This window comes from Euprymna scolopes, chromosome 19 (assembly GCF_053919585.1).
Source record: "Euprymna scolopes isolate OS-2025 chromosome 19, ASM5391958v1, whole genome shotgun sequence".
NCBI lineage: Eukaryota > Metazoa > Mollusca > Cephalopoda > Sepiida > Sepiolidae > Euprymna > Euprymna scolopes.
The window spans coordinates 35509142-35528497 of NC_136500.1; the positions used below are offsets into that span (position 1 = coordinate 35509142).

Below are 19356 nucleotides of genomic sequence, written 5' to 3' on the forward strand. Positions count from 1 at the left end.
TATTTTGTTGGTTTTGGTGATATTTTTTTAATGTGTCTGTTGTTAATGGAATATTATTTTCTTTGTTTGAATTTGCTATTTCTATTGTTTTGTTATCCAGATTTGAGTATTTTTCTTTTAGGCTATCTTGAAATTCTGGCCATTCTTTAATGCGTAAAGTAATTGGTTTGTTTATCTGTTCCTTATATTAATCATTTATTTCATTATGTTGGCAAAGTTTTAGTTGTCTTTTTTTGTCATCTCAGCATTTATGTTGTCTTTCAAGTATGTATCAACAAATAGCTTCTGCGAAAAGTTATGTTTTTTTTTGTACTTTACTTCCATTATTTTTTTTCTTTTTTATATGTTTTACATATTTTAAAGAAGACTGAGTGATCTTTTCAGTTAGTGCATTTCACCTCATTTATGCCTTCTTTGGTGTGGTCTAGCTCCCTATTGCCACATTTTTCACATATTCTTTAGTGTGTCTTTTTATGTTGATACAGATGTGGCTGATGACTTCTTGTTTTTTCAATTCGGTTTTTAATTCTTCCTCTGATACTAATGATAGCTTGTAGCTTCAAACCACTTCTTTTGAAGTGTTTAGTCTTTCATGGCCAAAGACTTTGCACTTATACTCATGGAAATTCTTCATTTTAAGTAGAGATTGGGCATCTTTATGATTGGTTACTTCGACGAGTATGTTTCCATCTTGTGTTTTTTTAATTGTTTTTGGTTTGCTTTTTGTTGATAATATCTTTTCTATTAGAAAAGGTTATAAGTCTCCAATCTATTTCTTTCCGATTAACTCAATCACTAGGAATCTTGGGAAGTTTCCTTCGCCTATAGATGGTATGGCTTTCCTAGTTTGGAATTTTTGTTCCTCATCTGAGCTAGAGAGGTCAGAGGAATGATTTCTTTTAAGGGTTTTCAGGGAGAAGTATTTGTTTTTTTCAGCCATGTATTTTGGGGTTTATTTTTCATCAACCACGTTCCCTACCCACCTCGAAGTCCAAAAATTAGGACATAGTAAGGGGGGAAACCCATTCGTCTTGATCATGTCAGGGTTACGTGGACGATATACTCTTTTGATAAGGAATTCTCAAGCACTTTTTATTTTCCTGTTCGTTATGTCCTTAAAAATACATATGTTCAGATGAAGTGTTCAGTTCTGGTCTTTTCAATTGATTGACCCTTGCCACTACCTTCTTGCACTTTCTTGATTTGCCTATTTTTGGTAGTTAGGAAAAAAGATGTTGGAGAACCTTTGAGTTTTGTTCTTTGTTATAGTAGTTGACATTTTGGGTGTAAGTGCTAGGGCTTAGCATGACTGACCGATTGGTCAGATCGGGCCTCTCTGACCGCCTGTAAGAGCCAAAGTGATGTATTGCGGTGCCTAGACTTCTATGCACCCAGGTCTAGGGGGGTGGGGCAGTCAGCTTATTCTGATGCCCTACTTACAGGGTGAGAAGAGAAAAAGAAAGGTTTTATACTTCAAGTTGTTTAAATTTTCCTATATTAAATTTATTCATTTATTTCTGATTTATGGATTTTGTAGAATAAGGTAGAGATAAAGATAAAGACTTGTAGTGGATTTTGTTGTTTGTATTCTCGGCCCCGCAGAACATGATTTAGATCTGCGAAGGGAAAGGGTTTATAATATTCTTGGTTAGTGTGTTTTAAGTTAGTAAGCCAGTAGGGAAGTGGGGGTGGAAAAAAAAGGGAGGGAGGGGGACTGTTGTTTTTGTTTTGGGCTTTGCAAAACAGGATTTAGTTGTGCAAATAGTTAAAAAAAAAAAAAAAAAAAAAAAAAAGGTGTTAATGTAGGTGCATTTGAGTCAGGAAGCCATCTTCAGGCAGCCTGATCTGGTTGCACTAGGGTGTGGGCTGTTGGAGAGCATATACATAGGCTATGACCTTGATCTTTGACCCTAATCTTGAAAAATGGTTTGCACCATCCCTAGGTGGGCGACTATCATCATGCCAGGTTTGATCATGATAGGTCCAGCAGTTTGGGCTGTAGAAGTTGTACACAGACACACATGAACACTACTACTTTATATGTATATAGAAGATGTATTATAAAAATAAAAGCATTGTACATTTTAATTAAAAAATTTTATTTTGAATATTTCAGGATCATTACTAAAAAAAGCCCCTGAAGTCCATTTTAATGAAATTAATCTAACTTGAAAAAAAATTAATTTCTAAAACTATCAATATTATCATTGAATTAAGCATTGTTTATTCAATATTTCCAAGAAAAAAAAAAAGAATATAATTGAAAAAACATTTCATGTGATTTAAATAACAATTCTCACAAAAATTTCAAATGTAATATATTTTTGTATGCAAAAATTTTTTTTTTATAATCCTGAAAAAGAAAATGTAAAAAATTGAGATTCAGGATCACTAAGAAAAAAAATAATGTAAAAATGATATTATTTCTAATAATGGTTAATTTATACAAATACGGATGGGCAAAATTGTAACAAAAAAACAAAAAGGAAACAGATAGGATTTGCATCCTACCCACCGTATTCTCTTTAATTAATAAATTGTTTTTGCTTATTTTTTCAATGAATAAATTGTTAGTGTAATCGGTATTTTAACTAACATGTTTTTCAAACTTAAAATGCATTTTTACTTGATTGACTGACCAACAATATGGATTTAGGCAAGCCCGTTCCACAGCAGACATTCTAACTGTAATCTCCGAGCGTATATACCATTCACTGGACAAAACAGGGGAGGGTAAAGCAGAAGCTCTAGATATATCTAAGGCTTTTGACAGGGTATGGCATAAAGGTCTTCTCAGGAAAATCAGATCATATGATATCACTGGAAGAATACATAACATAATTAAATCCTTCTGAGATAAGAGAAAAATCCAAGTTGTCCTCAATGGTCATACATCTAAACAATATGATAGAAATGCGGGAGTGCCTCAGGGGTCTATCCTTGGACCTCTATTATTCCTAATATTCATAAATGACCTCCCTGACAAAATTACTTGTGAGATGGGTATATATGCTGACGACACCACGCTCTATAACAGACACAACAGGAAAACAAATGAACACATATCTAAAGAAATGGCAGAAACATTAGAGGAAGACATCCAATCTGTAGTGAAATGGGGACATAAATGGATGGTCACATTCAATGCTGCTAAGACTAAACTCGTTTCTGTCAATAATTACAAGAAACCTTCCCTACCACCAATAGCAATAGCCAATGACTCTTTATCTGAAAGTACATCTTTTAAACTCCTCGGCCTAATGCTCACAGGTAATACGAGTTGGAACAATTACATTGAGAGTATCGCCAGGAGTGCTGCGAAGAAGGTGGGTTCTCTCTACTGTGCTAGAAAGATACTAACGCTTGAAAGTATCCTATACCTCTATAAGGCCACCATTAGCCCATGTATGGAGCATTATTGTCATATTTGGGCTGGTGCATCTGCCACTAGCCTCTTGCTCCTTGACAAGGTTCAAAAGAGAGTCACCAATCTGGTAGGTCCTGAACTGTCATCTAAACTTCAGCCTCTGTCCCATCAATGAAACGTTACATCCCTCTGCCTGTTCTACAAGTACTTTAACAGTGAATGCTCTGACAAACAGCAAGCACTTGTGCCCCCTCGACGTAAATACCCCCGACAAACCCGACAAGCAGCTAAATCCCACCTCTACACAATAGAGATCCCTAGATGTAAGAGAGCCTTCTACTCCAGTAGTTTCTTCACCAGGACAGCTAGATTTTGGAATTCCCTTCCAGGTCCCTGTTTCCCCAACTGTACTGACATGCAGAAGTTCAAGTGTAACGTGAACCGACATCTTGCTGCCCAACTCCCTACACAGTACCCCTAATGCGTATGTCCCTGATAGTAGCCCCCTACAACAAAGTGGCAATGTGCCTTGTTTGGGATGAAAATGTAATTAAAAAAAAAAAAAAAAAAAAAACTAATAATATATACCATTGAGAAAAAAAAAAAAACGTTGATTTTTTAAAAACAATATTGATTTTATGTTCATTTTTTATTTACAATTTCAAGTAAATTTTGTAATGGTTTATATATATATATATATATATATATATATATCTATATATATACACACACACACACACAAAACCAAAAAAAATGGTAGAAAAACTAAGTTGTTTTTTTTTAATGAATAAAAATCTATTAAAATCCATTATTCTTGAGCAACTTTCTTTTAAAGATAAAAGCCTGAATTTTATCATATGAAAAGCAGAATAATATAAAAAATTTTCTGCTATTTTTAATAAAATTAAAAAAAAAACCCACATTCACCACCATTTTTGTCTTGATGAATATTTTTTTAAAATGTTTTTGAATCAATTATTTATTTATTTATTTTTGTCTAAATAAGGATGATTTGCTATAAGAATATGCAAACATAACATAAGTACCTGAATTTCAAATAATTCCATCTTTTATCTAACTATAGATTTCGCGTAGCAAAATTAAAAAAATCAAAAATTTAATGATAGCTTAGAAGAAACTACAATAACCTTTTAGGCTCATGTATTTTTAACATTTGTTTTGACAATTAAGTGAAGAATTAACTTTATAAGGGTTTAATTTTTTTTCATAAGCGATACATATTTGATGCCTACATAACCCTCAAAGTTAAGCAACGATGAGGCTGACCAGTTCAGGAATGCTATGTGCCGTATGTGTTGGAGACAACTCCTGCATCTAGTATCATGCTTGGTCGTCTTGACCCTTTGTTGCCATCAGGACCAAATGTTTCTGGATGAGAGAGTGTGGTAGAAGCAAAAGTCCCCCACACTTTAAATTAAGTCAAGTGCAAGTCACAGCAAAAAGGAGAAGGGGAAGACAACTGTTTGTAAATATGAACACCTGCCTGTAGGCCTCTATGGTCTACCATAGGTGAGGAAATATAAATTGCCAAAAGAAATTATTGTATTTTTAGCAAAATGCGCAGTTATTTGAGGGGGGGGGGGTCGGTATTGGTTTTTCAATAATTTTCTATTTAAATAGTATATTAGCAATACTGAGCTTACTAAAAGAAAATTAATTTATTTTTCAAAGACTTAAAAAAAATGTTTTTTGTAAAAATAATGAAAATATATATATATATATATATATATATATATATATTTCTTTCGCTAATCTGAAAGAATAATTATTAACATATTCAATGAATTTCACACTTCAAAACTATAAATGAAAAATTAAACACATTAAAAAAAAAAAAGTACACCATTATAAAGTTCATTCTTCATTTAATAATCAGTGAAGATTTCATATTCATTGGATAATTACTTGATTTTTGGTAGATTTTTAAAGAGGGGGGTTAGAACACAAAAAAAAAAATTCTTCTCAAATATTTAATGAAACCTACTTTTAATATGCAATTAAAAATGAATTAAGTATCGAAAATTTCATGAAAATCGGACCATTAGTTGATTTTTACTAGACTTTTTAAACATGGGTATGTTTCCAGCTTCAAAACGATCACTACATAGGAAGGTTGTTTTAAGGTGTTGATAATGTAAACATGATATTAGTCTCGTATTTTCATTATTTTCGTATGCTAAAAATTTCTTTTTTCATAATATCAACAGTTAATTTGAAGCTTCTTTTAAATAGTATAAAAGTTAGGATAATAATAAATTAGTTACATTGTGTTATATATAAGAGGAGGATAAATCTGTGGCACACGTCGGAGGTACCTAAAGAAAGGAACCGTTTTTAATGTCTACACAGACTTATTTTTTCATATAACCCACAAACCCTATTTAGTAGGTACATGCAAAATGAATAGCCGATGCTCAAAATGTATCGAGATTTAACTCCTCCTTTACTTAAAAAAAAAAAATCACCAAAAATCAAGAAATTTATTGAAATTTTCATTATTTATCAAATAATGATCATAGAATATAATGCACTCATTATTTTTATTTGAATCTTAGTGGAATTGTATTATTTTGTTTAAACAAAAAACCCTTTACTAAAGTTATGGTTTTCAGTAATAAAAAAAAAAAAAAAAAAAAAAAAAAAAAATGAAGGAATTTGTGTTTTTTTTTTAATTAAAACAAATCATAAATTATAACAATAAAAAAAAATAAAAATTAATTTTTTCAGGAACATTAAAAAAAAAAGCCTTTAAAGTCCATATAACTTGAAGAAAAATTAATTTCTCAAACTACTGATATTATCATTGAATTAAGCATTGTTTATTTAATATTTTCACACAAAAAAATATAAGTGCAAAAAAATATTTCCCTCTTTATTAGATTACATTTTTAGCATAATTCTTTTATAATGTAAGATTCTAATATTTTTCTTCTCTGAATAAGCGTGTAACTTTCAGCGTAACATAATTTTTATATATTTAAAAAAAAATAAAAATTTTAAAGCAGGAACACAGAAAAATAAATTTAAAAATGGTGAAAATTATACAAACGTTCACGATAGGAATGTACGAAAGCACGGCTTGGTGGAGGGGGGGGGAGAACCAGCACTCCTTACAACTACATGACGCCATTTGCAGACAGCCTTTTTGACTTTCTGACATTTTGGGTTTCCGTAGAATCCATGTTTAAACGACTTCGTTTAGTTTTTGTTTGTGTGAAGCCAGAATCTCTCGATTTTGGGTGCTAATTAACCTATTTTTTGTACAAACAAGGTGTTTTGGGGGGTGGGGGGCTTAATTTAATACCTGAGGATTTTACTTTATTAATTATCTTTGAAATAGACCCATAAAACTAAATACATATCTTTTAAAGAATTTTTAAAATGAATTTATTTCCCTTCAAAATTTAGCTGATCTTGTCAGCTTCCGAATGTCGTCGTGAAAACATTTTTCATTATAACTTTTTTTCACCTGTACAAATTTTATTTTTTTAATTTTTTTTTTTTCCTTTTGGAAATTAACTTTAGGCTTTAATTTTTAAATAAACTTAAAAAGTAATCAGAAACCTACAGAAAAAAAAATCAGCTTTCAAAACTATGCCCTGTCCCATCATTTTTCCGCCATTATTGCCCGTACCTATCATTTAGTGACATCGAATAACCTTGTAAAAGTAATTCAAAGATAGCTATAAAAACAAAAATCATCTTTAACAAGATGATTTTGTTTTTCGGTTATTGTTTTTTTAAGAAATGTCATAACAACGTTTCATATTCTTTGACTTATTTCGATTGCGGGTTCATTTAAGTAAAAAAAAAAAAAAAAAAAAAAAAAAAAAAATAAATTTTTTTTTTTCAAACAAAAGAAACATTCCAAAGTCAAAGTTTAATTTTAACTTAAATTTTTCTCAGCATCAACTAGTTTGTGCTTAAGTTGATTTACAAAATTAAGCTTTTACTTAAAATAAATATAAACTTTATTTGTTGTTTCAAAGTCTCTCGCGTGGGTGGAAATGATGAGTACTCCACTCACTGTTCAAATCTCTCCTCGTCTTTCCATTCAGTTTTTTAGATTTATCTTCTCCAGCGAAATAAACATACACACACACACGAGGACTCACTTTTATTTTTACGACGTATTTTGAAAATAAAAGAAAAATTTCAGTACGAAACAAGTAAATAAACCTTGAAGCAGCAAGTGTTTACTGCTTCTTACCACAGCAACCGAGAGTAGACACGTTCTTACTCATTCACAAATTTTGAAGGATGAGTACAGAGGAGCTGGGGGACAGAAGAAAAAATGTATTACGAAATGAGGGGAGGGCAAGAAAATCAGAAATGTGAGAGGACGAGGGAAAATGTAGGAGGATAGGAGATGGAGAAATGGAAACTTCGGGAGGGGGAGGAGGAAACTTCGGGGGGGGGAGGAACTTCGGGAGGGGGGGGAAGGAAACTTCCGGGGGGGGGACTTCGGGGGGGGGGGGGAGAAAAGGAAACTTCGGGAGGAGAAAAGGAAACTTCGGGAGGAGAAAAGGAAACTTCGGGAGGAGAAAAGGAAACTTCGGGAGGGGGGAGGAGAAAAGGAAATTTAGAGACGGAGGAGGAGAAAAGGTAATTTAGAGAGGGGGAGGAGAACAGGAAATTTAGAGAGGGAGGAGGAGAAAAGGAAATGGGGGAATGGGAAAAGGAAATGGGGGAAATAGGAAAAGGAAATATGGAGAGGGGAGGAGAAACGGAAATGAAGACGAGGGGGAAGAATTGTTTTATAAACTATCATCATTCATTTATTTTTAAATAACTTCACTCATTTACAAACTTTTCATCTAGTTTTCTTTTAAATTAATAACCGAGTATATTTTACGTTTTTTAGGAGCTATTTTTTTTTTTGTGATAAGAAAAACGCCCATAGTTTTTTTTTTTCATAATGTTCGAAATCTAACGTACTTAATAATAATCTTATTCGATGAAATTTTTATTTATAAATTAGAAAGATAAATTTTAACTTTAAAGTTTGAAATGGAGAATAACCAAAGCCATTCTTAACATGTGGAGGAGGGGAGTGTGCTTTGCAATTCTGTACTTCCACCTAACAATTTAATGAAAAAAAAAAAAGATATCATGAACCTTGAATTTAACCTGAAAAAAAAAAACTATTTAAACATAGTGCGGTGGCAAAAGTGCACAACTGCACAAGTACCATGACTTTTTCTAATACGATCGGCATGGCGCAGTCGTACTCGTACACAAAATGTGCTATTTCTACATTTATTTAATTTTCCGTAGACTGCCAAAGTAAAAAAATAAATAAATAAGAGCGTTTATTTATTTATTGCTTTTTATTATAAACTAGCCGGTGTTGTCCGGGTAGAGAGCCGAAGAAATTTCGGTACTTCTACAATTTATCGCCAAAAATGGAGACGCCATTTTTTTCGCGCACCTGCCGAGGGAGAAATCAGTATTTTAAACTATGGCCGAAGTTAGAAATAAATAACAAAAAAATCAAACTAGATATTAATTACTTCCGGAGAGAACTATGAAAAAAAGTAAATAAAGTAAGTCAAAGAGAACATATATCCGTAATTGTTTAATCGAAAATGTTTCGATTGAATTAATGAAAACGAGAAAGTTTTTCATGAAACGTATGAAAAAGACATTATTATTAAAAACAGAAAATGAAAATGACATTGATAATTGTCTAAACTGAGTGAGCGCAATTTGAAAACCAAAACATCTGCTGTATAAAAATTTACCAAAATATAATTGTAAACATTTATTGAAAAGTTTGCGTAAGAAAATATCATTTTAATAAAACAACATTTGGTACTTGTACAGTTTAATCAAGACATTAAAAAATGGAAAAAAAAAAAAAAGTTATATTGTACGTATCCGTTTTGAACTGAAGATCTCCGAAAAAAATATTCACTTAATTTGATAGAGTAGTTTTTTTGTTGTTTTTTTTTTGTTTTTTTTTGTTTTTGTTTTTTTACAGCTGAAAAAAAAAAAAAAAAAAAAAAAAAAACGCTTTTATGACAGCACGTTGAAGGTAGACATTTAATTTTTTGTTTGGAACACGCCACGGGGAGATAACTCAGTTTAAAGCGCCGACATACCCTCCCCATCTTTAATACTAGCTTTTCTTCCTAAAAATTGAAACTGTTTTTTCGCTGTAAATAAAAAAAAATACTTGATGAAATGAAGTGAAATTTTTTTCCGGAGAACTTCATTCCATAACTGATACGTATAATATACAATTTTTTCGATATTTTCATTTTTTTAATGTCTTGATTAAACTGTACACGTACCCAATATTGTAATGAAATCAACATTGGATTTTTAGAAAATAAAAATAGTCTTCTTTTTTTTTTTCCGTACCAATAATTTTAATGAAATATTTATTTTTAATTAAAGCAACTTTAAAGGGTTAACAAATTAATTTAAATGAAACCGAAAAATCATTATCTAGTTTAATTTTTTGTTATTTATTTCATGCTTCGGTCATAGTTTAAAATACTGATTTCTCTCTCGGATTTTAACAACAGGTGCGCGAAAAAATGGCGTCTCCATTTTCGGCGATAAACTATAGAAGTACCGAAATTTCAAATACTATTTTGAGATTTAGAGTGCTTGCGTTAACAATTCACTCCCTTGTTAAGAATGGCTTTCTAAATTTGCCGATGGATACAAGTGAAAACGAGTAAAATAAATAAAAAAAGAAAAGTTTATTTTTTTTAACTTCTCGAAAGTAAATGCCTACACAAACAAATATTTTACATTTGTTTATATATTTTCTAAGTAAACTAATTATTTGGTTTCTAAAAGAATAGTCTTTAAAAGTTAACATCTATAAATAAATAATCGTCGAAACAATGTAGGTTCGCCTTGGAAAAAAAATGCTCACGTGACAGAAGATATTGCGTCTATGTAATGCAAAAACTTTCAGAAACAAACTTTCTCAAACGATTTCATCAAGTTTTAAAATATTCCTTTTACAAATACAAAAAGAAATTAAGTAAAAAATAAAATAACGAATGTTATTTTTTTTTCTGTTCGCAATAATAAATCCGACATTTGTTCGTGAAGACTTCAAGGTGTGCATTTTTTTCCTTTACACAACAGGTCCTTTATTGTCTGCATCAAATTCTTCGAAAAAAATTAAAATTAGATCAAAAATTCTTTTCCTTTATTATTTAAAGAAGGGACGATAAAATATTGCTTACGAATGTGAAAAAATTCAATTTAGTTAATGATAATAATTTTCGAAATTATTTGTGAATTAAAAAAAAAAATCGTTACTATACAATTTTTGCGTTCAAAGTCAATTATAAACTTTCAAAGTCAGTATAAATCGATAGAAAAATGTTTTCATTTTCGATTCCAAATAGTTTATAAATACTTTATTTCATTTTATTCAGGAATTATATTTTTAAGTGGTATTTTACCTATTGGAAATAAGATGCAAGTTAACTTTATTTTGCGATAAAGTTCACTGAATGTAGACAATAATGGCTGTTTTTGTTTTCTTTTATATACATAAACTTTCAAATACAAGTTTTCACAACAAATATGCTTTTAAAATAAATCGATCGAAAAGAAATCAATTTAAATAGTCGATTGCAACGGAACGCCTAATGATTGCATTTTTGATGCAAAAAAATATTTCGGGAATTTGATGGACTTAAAAAGTAAAAATTGTTGTTCCTTTAATAGTCATTTTCAAGAACTAAACAAGTGTCAACTATTATTTGTTATATATATATATATATATATATATATATATATATATATATCGCGTTTAAATGAATCTTTGGTGCTAATGCACTTACTGATCCGCGCTATTTTTTAACTAGTATTTCCAAGTTTAATTAAAGTTTTATGATATGTTTTTTTAGGGTTAAAGTACAGAATAGGTACAAAACATCCTCCCCTCCCCATGTTAAGAATGGCTTTTTAAATAATAACGTTATTATTTCAGCACGGATCAATAAGTGCACTGCATGAGTACCTAATTTTTTAGTGTTTTTAAAATATGTAAAAAAAAATAATTGGATATTGGAGGATTTAGTACTTATGCCAAATACGGATCGTGATGTTTGTTTTCTTTTGTTTATTAGATATGATTTTCAAGTTTAAGTCAATTTTTACGGCATCTTTTAGTTAATAACTTGTTAGGTGCAAACACAAAACAGTTATAAAAAAAAAAAATTTAAAAAAAAAAAGCGCCCCCGTCTTCCAATGTTAAGAATGGGGTTCTTTCTAAATAATAACGTTATTATTTTAATAGTATTAAATTAATACGGTTTGTATTCGGTATAAGTACCGATCTTTTTAAGAATATTTTCTCACATTGGTAAAAGAAAGAAAAAATAAATATAAATCTGACAATAATGACTTCGGAACAAAATTAGCTAATAAGGTTAAAAATAAACTGAAGTAATGTAAACTATTTTAAGAATAAACTCGATTTATTTACAAAAAATGTTTTGAAAAATAAATTTACAACACAAAGACACTTTTGGAGCCTACCTGATGAAATCTTTAAAATTTGATCTGTATATTGCGAGATTAATTTTTAAGGTGACACTTTGGAGATAATTGATTAAAAGAACAAGAATGCACAAGTAGAAATACTAAATAAATAGATATTTAGATAAATTTATATGCGAAACCGATCTCTCACTCTAAATTCTAAAATAATTGGGTTTTTTTTTTGGGGGGGGGGTTCTTGGTATTTTTAAGGTGTTCACACAATAATCACTAAAGATGTAGAATTTCATCGGCGGGGGAGGGGAATAAGTTACTTATACCTATTGTATAGGTGTAGTTAAGGTAGGTATAACTAAAATTAAGAAAAAAAATCAAGTTTTTTGTCTCTCGTGGTTCTTTTAGTAATTTCATGAGTTTAAAGAATACAGACGGATAAAATGAGTCATCGACATTGTTGGGGGGGGGGTAAATAATAATAAATGTGACCGACCTGTGCCAGCAGCATTAACTCTTTCTACGGCCACTTGTGTCCAAGATCCCGGCGCTGATCCACAGTCGATGACCACTGACCCCGGACGGAGGAGATCGAATCGGTCGTCAATTTCGACCAACTTGAAGGCACTCCGACATCTGTAGCTTTCCTCTCGGGCCCGTTTCACGTAAGGGTCTTTCAGTTGTCGCGTGATCCATTTCTGTGAACTTGTCGACTTTCCTTTCAGGTTGTGCGGCTTACTGCTGTGTTTCCGCAACTTTGACGACGACGATGAGAAGTAGCGCTTCAGACATTTCCAAAATTTCAGCGACATTACTGAAGCGCAACCATTTGGGATGATCCAGAGAGCTACAGAGGAAAAGAGAGGGAGAGAAAGACGCAAGAGGGAGAAAAAGAGGTGAGAGGGAGAGAGAGAAACGGAAAGATAGAAAGAGAAGGGAATGCAGACGGTGCGTCCATATAAAAGTCGCTCGTTTAATAACTTCCGCGCTTCTTCACGCCGTCAGGTTGATGTATAGACAACTTCCACGCTTAATAATGTAACCCAAGATCGAAAGTAAACACTCCAAATCTGTACGAAATCAATTACTTAATGAATTCAGAATCGAAAAAAAGAATCGTTTGGAATTTCGGTATTTTAGGTGGGGAGGCGGGGTATTTCCTCCTTTAGAGCTGTTCGGAATTTTCAAATAGAAAGAAAATCGGAGTTGTTCGCCCCTAGAATAATTAGTTAGCTTAATTTTTTTTCCCTTGAAACATCACGTCATAGATCGCTTCTCCGCAACCAAGGACTGATTTTTTTTAGGTAGTGTTCTTCTTTGAATCTGAAAAAAAAGAAAAGAAAGAAAGTAATGCATAAAGTATTATATTAATTATATATATATATATATATATTTTTTTTTTTTCAAACAGGGATGAATTTTTTTTTTTCTAAAATTCGTAAGTTCATTTTGACATTTTGACTTTGAAAATAGCTTTACTTAAACTTCTTAAAACAACTTAGCAAGCACGTGTTTTTTTATACGGTAAATCGAGCACGTTTCTAAGTTACATGCTTATAAAGAACTATTAAATTTGGAAGTTAGGTCAAAGGTTATATCTATAGCGTCTAATGACAGTAAAGTATAGCCAGGGAAAATGACGTCTTTAAATCCACTGTACAAAAGCTATATGCGAAAATGTCTAATTTCCTCGTATGAAGCCAACTTTCCCCTGAAACGGACGATGCATTCATTTTCTTCCTTCATTTGGAGGAACTTTAATAATAATGTTGGTGATGTTAATATATTTTCTTCGAAACCTGGCCACTCGGTGAAGCGAAATCGATCAACTACCTTTAAAAGACGCAACTCTTCTCTTGCGAAAATATTTCGTCTGCAGACGTTCTTACCTGTACAAATTCAACAAGGGGTACGATTGTATTCGTCAGGAAAAGAAAAGAAAGAAAATACAGGTAAGCATATTTACCTGCTTCTCTCACTACGGCAAGGTTAGGCACGAAGTCCGTTACTGGTGGGGAATTTAGCCCCACCCTCCAAATCTGGTGCAATTTTGCTAAGTGCAAAATTTACCGTAATCGGCATTATATGGCGCGAGCAACAGGCAATAAAAAAATACAAACATTTAGATTTGAACAAATGAACTCAAAATTCAGATTGAACTACGTGCTTATGCAGAACAGACATCCAAAGAATTTCAGTATACTTACGGAGATTCCCAAGTTTTGATGTAGTAAGCTATCTGAACATTCGGTAAACGGAGCAAACTTTTTTTTTTTTTTTTTTCAAACAATTTAAGAATCCAAATACTATGAATAATCGGTGCTATTGCACTTACTGATCCGCGCTATTTTTTTAACTAGTATTTCCAAGTTTAATTAAAGTTTGGGTTTGTATTACTGTACACATAGATTCGAAAAAGTTGTCAAAAAACAAATATATAACAAATAAATGTTATCAAAGGCAAGATAAGTTACTTTTCTACCAAACTGGATATATTTTTTGTGTTTTTATTCAATGTAACATGTTTATTCAGCTCGAAAACCACAGTGTTTACCGATGTGTTGGAACATTCAATATGGCGTCTGATTCTCTCTTTAACACGGTAAGTGTGGGAAAAGATGTTATAAATAAAAAACCGGATAAAATACTGTTAAGAACTCGCTCAATATATGTTACCGTGACATAGGTTGACATATATTCGGCGGGTTTTTAATAGTATTTTATATAGTTTTTTATTGATAACACCTTTTTCCATACTTACGGTGTTAAAGAGGGTGTGAGACGCCATCTTGAATTTTCGAATACATCGGTAAACACTATATGTTTTTCGAGCTGAATAAATATGTTACATTGAATAAAAACACAAAAAATATATCCAGTTTGGTAGAAAGGTAACTTATCTTGCCTTTGATAACATTTATTTGTTGTATATTTGTTTTTTTGACAACTTTTTCGAATCTATGTGTACAGTAATACAAACCCTAAAGTTTTATCTTTTTTATTCAATTGTAAGGTTAAAGTACAGAATAGGTACAAAACACCCTCCCCCTCCCCATGTTAAGAATGGCTTTTTAAATAATAACGTTAATAACATTGCATGACTACCGAATAATCAATCCTTATCTAAAAAAAATTCAGAAACACGGATGCTGTTTTTTTATCTGAAAACTGATATACAAATCAGAAATCCGTGAAGGTGTCGGGTTTCTGTCAATTTATTTTGACCAAGTCCAGTATTCGTGGTCAAAACTCTGGACTCGCCATTAAATTCTTGGGGTTTGTATTACTGTACACATAGATTCGAAAAAGTTGTCAAAAAACAAATATATAACAAATAAATAAGTTACTTTTCTACCAAACTGGATATCGTGTTTTTTATTCAATGTAACATGTTTATTCAGCTCGAAAAGCATACAGTTTACCGATGTATTGGAACATTCAAGATGACGCCTCCGCCTCACTCCCTCTTTAACACGGTAAGTTTGGGAAAAGGTGTTATAAATAATAAACTAGACAAAATACTGTTAGAAACTCGCTCAATATATGTTACCGTGACATAACTTGACACATATTCGGTGGTTTTTTAATAGTATTTTGTCTAGTTTATTATTTATAACACCTTTTCCCAAACTTACCGTGTTAAGGAGAGAGTCGGGCGCCATTTTGAATTTTCCAATACATCGGTAAACACTGCATGTTTTTCGAACTGAATAAACATATCACATCGAATAAAAACACAAAAAATATATACAGTTTGGTAGAAAAGTCACTTATCTTGCCTTTGATAACATTTGTTATATGGTTTCCGCTCTGCAAGATCTACAGCAGATGTTCTAACAGTTATATCACATAGGATTAGTGAATCTCATGACAAAGGTTTCCTTTCCAGGGCAATTGCTCTTGACATATCGAAGGCCTTCGATAAGGTATGGCATAAGGCCTACTTCACAAGATTTCCAGCTACGGTATTACTGGAAATGTTTTCTCAATAATTAAATAATTTCTCTCCGATAGGTTCATAAGAGTAATGGTTGATGGGCAGAAATCAGAGGCCCACAGTATTAATGCTGGAGTCCCCCAGGGGTCCATCCTGGGCCCAACTCTCTTCCTGATCTACATCAATGATCTCCCAAAACACATACTTAAATCATTCGTTGACATCTATGCTGATGACACAACCATCTATGGCAACACATCAAAGGCCGTAAATGACAAAGTTTTCTCTAATTCTCTCTCCTCTGATCTTGAGCACGTGGTACAGTGGGGGAAGAGGTGGCTGGTCACCTTTAATGCATCCAAAACCAAGCTTCTATCTTTACATCATCAACGCTCTGATCCCCATCTGGCATCAATTGAAATGGATGGCTCTCGTCTTGGAGAGGCTCCATGTTTTGACAAGCTTCTGGGTTTGACCTTTACTCCTGATCTGAAATGGAACACGTACATCAAATCTGTTGCCAGGGATGCTGGGAAAATGGTAGCATCCTTCTATCGCTCCTGAAGATATCTCACTACTGATGCAATTCTCTATCTGTATAAAAGCCAAGTACGTCCAAGGATGGAGTACTGCTGCTACATCTGGGCAGGAGCTGCTAAAAATAGCCTATCCTGCCTTGAATAGACTTCGTGGCTTAGGGGGGGATGCCTTTTTCTCTTCCCTGCAACCTCTCTCCCACAGAAGAGACGTTGCGAGCTTGTCTTTGTTTTATCGTTATTTCCATGGCAGGTGCTCGTCTGAGTTCCAATCCCCCGTCCCCCCTCGCCAATCTTTCACGAGAAACACCTGTCTGGCTGAAACTACTGTCAGTAATTTTCCCCACTCTTTATCTGTGCCTAAATCCAAGCGTAGATTCCATGAGCAAAGCTTCTTTCTTAGAACTGCACGCCAGTGGAACTCTCTGCCGCTTGCCTGTTTCCCACCTGACTACTTGGACGTCTTCAAGTCCAACATAAACAAACTCCTGACAAACCGCCCCCTTAAGTAAGACACTCTATCAAAACCCCCAATACTAATGATTACTACAATACTATCTCATTGATTACTGTACACGCAATAACCCTTATCCCTGAGTGGCCTTCGGGCCTTGATAAGTGGTGACCCCAGGTAAAAAAAAAATATATGTGTTTTTTGACAACTTTTTTTAATCTTCTTGAATGTTTATACTGCACATTGCACATCTGCCCTTTAACCAGGTGTTTAACTTTTGTTCAAATACTTGTAAACAACTTGGGTACAATTTATTACACAAACACTGTTAATGCATAAATAAAAATGAGATTTTGTGTGTGTGTAATCGCCTGTCAATAACGTGAAAATACCTCAAAACATTTCGTTTTAAAATAAATGATTATATAAATGGGGGTTCATTTGATAAAGTAAAATACCCACCTTCTGACAAGAAAGCATCATTAATCACTACATACTAAGACAGAATGAGTAACCATTTTTTATATTTCCAAGTTAATGAAAATATAAAAAAGTGTTTTATATAAAAAAAATGTTTTTATAATTTTTCGTCTGTCAAATGATTTACGCTGCTAAACTACACATTTGCCAATTTATTTCTAATATAACAAAAATTGTGTTTCTTATTTTTTATTTTTATTTTTTTTTTTTTATGAAAATCGCTCAAGGCAAGACCAGAAGCCTGTGCCTATTGACCTTAGATTTAAAGACCATAAAAAAATCTTGACACTTCAGAAGTATGTGGACCTGATCTCCTCCCGACTGTGCTATTAAAAAAGTGCTCTGCCAAAGTAGCTCTAGTTCTCTCCAAAATTTACAACAAATGCCTTAATGAATCTTGCTTTCCTGCCTGCTGGAAAACTGCTTCTGTGGTACCAGTTTTCAAGAATTCTGGCGAAAGAACTAACCCAGTAAATTACCGTCCCATTAGCCTCCTCCCACTTTCGCGAAAATATTTGAGTCCATAATTAACCAAGTTCTAGTCCATCACCTTACTGATACTAAACTTCTGACCGATTAACAATCTGGATTTAGGTAAGCCCGTTCCACAGCAGACATTCTAACTGTAGTTTCTGAGCGTATATACCATTCACTGGACAAAACGGGGGAGGGTAGAGCAGAAGCTCTAGATATATCTAAGACTTTTGACAAGATATGGCATAAAGGTCTTCTCGGAAAAATCAAATCATACGGTATCACTGGAAGAATACTTAACATAATTAAATCCTTCTTAGATAAGAGAAAAATCCAGGTTGTCCTCAATGGTCATACATCTAAACAATATGATATAAATGTGGGAGTGCCTCAGGGGTCTTTCCTTGGACTTCTATTATTCCTAATATTCATAAATGACCTCCCTGACAAAATTGTCTGTGATATGGGTATATATGCTGATGACACCACGCTCTATAACAGACACAATAGGAAAACAAATGAACACATATCTAAAGAAATGGCAGAAACACTAGAGGATGACCTCCAATCTGTAGAGGAATGGGGACAAAAATGGATGGTCACATTCAATGCTGCCAAGACTAAACTTGTTTACTTCAATAACTACAAGAAACCTTCACTACCACAAATAGCAATGGCCAAAGACTTTATCTGAAAGTACATCTTTTAAACTCCTCGACCTAATGTTCACAGGAAACATGAGTTGGAACAATTACATTGAGAGCATTACCAAGACCGCTGTGAAAAAGTTAGGTTCTCTCTACCATGCTAGAAATCTACTAATGCCCGAAAGTATCCTATACCTCTATAAGGCCACCATTCACCCATGTATGGAGTATTGTTGTCATATTTGGGCTGGTGCATCTGCTACTAGTCTCTTGCTCCTAGACAAGGTTCAAAAGAGTCACCAACCTGATAGATCCTGAACTGTCATCTAAGCTTCAGCCTCTGCCCCATTGACGAAATGTAGCCTGTTCTAAAAGTACTTTAACAGTGAATGCTCTGATGAACTGCAAGCACTTGTACCCCCTCGATGTAAATACCCCCTGACAAACCTAACAAGCAGCAAAATCTCATCCCTTCAGTTGAGATCCCTAGATGTAAGAGAGCTTTCTACTCCAGTAGTTTCTTCCCCAGAACCGCTAGACTTTCTAATTCCCTTCCAGGTTCCTGCTTCCCCAACTGTACTGACATGCAGTAGTTCAAATGTAACGTGAACCGACATCTTGCTGCTCAACTCCTCACATAGTACTCCTGCAGCTTATGTCCCTGATAGTAGCCCCCTACATCAAAGTGCCAATGTGCCTTGTTTGGGGTGAAAATGTAAAAAAAAAAAAAAAACGGTGAACAGGAAGAGTTTCACATCCTTGCAGTTCTTGGAAAGAAGCTACTGGAATCCTTGGTGTATGATTACTAGGGATGTGCAGATTTTTGTGTTAAATCACCAACATTTTATGCACTATCAGTCACGTCATCATTTTATTTCTACATGTAATTATGTGTCCTTACAGAAGGCCATAGTTGCTTTTAAGCAGCGAGGTTTTTTTATTTGTTATGGGTTTATATTAATTAGAGA

The 19356-nt window shown here is 33.1% G+C and overlaps 2 protein-coding genes across 3 annotated transcripts in view; one reads left to right on the forward strand and one right to left on the reverse strand.

The window, feature by feature from the left end:
- Window positions 1-12672, reverse strand: part of LOC145303518 (rRNA methyltransferase 2, mitochondrial-like) — a 50490-nt gene extending 37818 nt beyond the window's left edge. The window contains exon 1 of the mRNA XM_080144959.1: window positions 12357-12672. Within this exon, the coding sequence (XP_080001085.1) occupies window positions 12357-12672 (316 nt within the window). The remainder of the gene's footprint in view (window positions 1-12356) is intronic.
- Window positions 12673-13175: 503 nt separating this feature from the next.
- LOC145303517 (flavin reductase-like) overlaps window positions 13176-19356 on the forward strand; it is a 100864-nt gene continuing 94683 nt past the window's right edge. The window contains exon 1 of one of the 2 annotated variants that reach the window (XM_080144958.1): window positions 13176-13298. In XM_080144958.1, the coding sequence (XP_080001084.1) occupies window positions 13274-13298 (25 nt within the window). In that variant the 5' untranslated portion in view covers window positions 13176-13273. The other variant, XM_080144956.1, reaches the window with a different exon arrangement.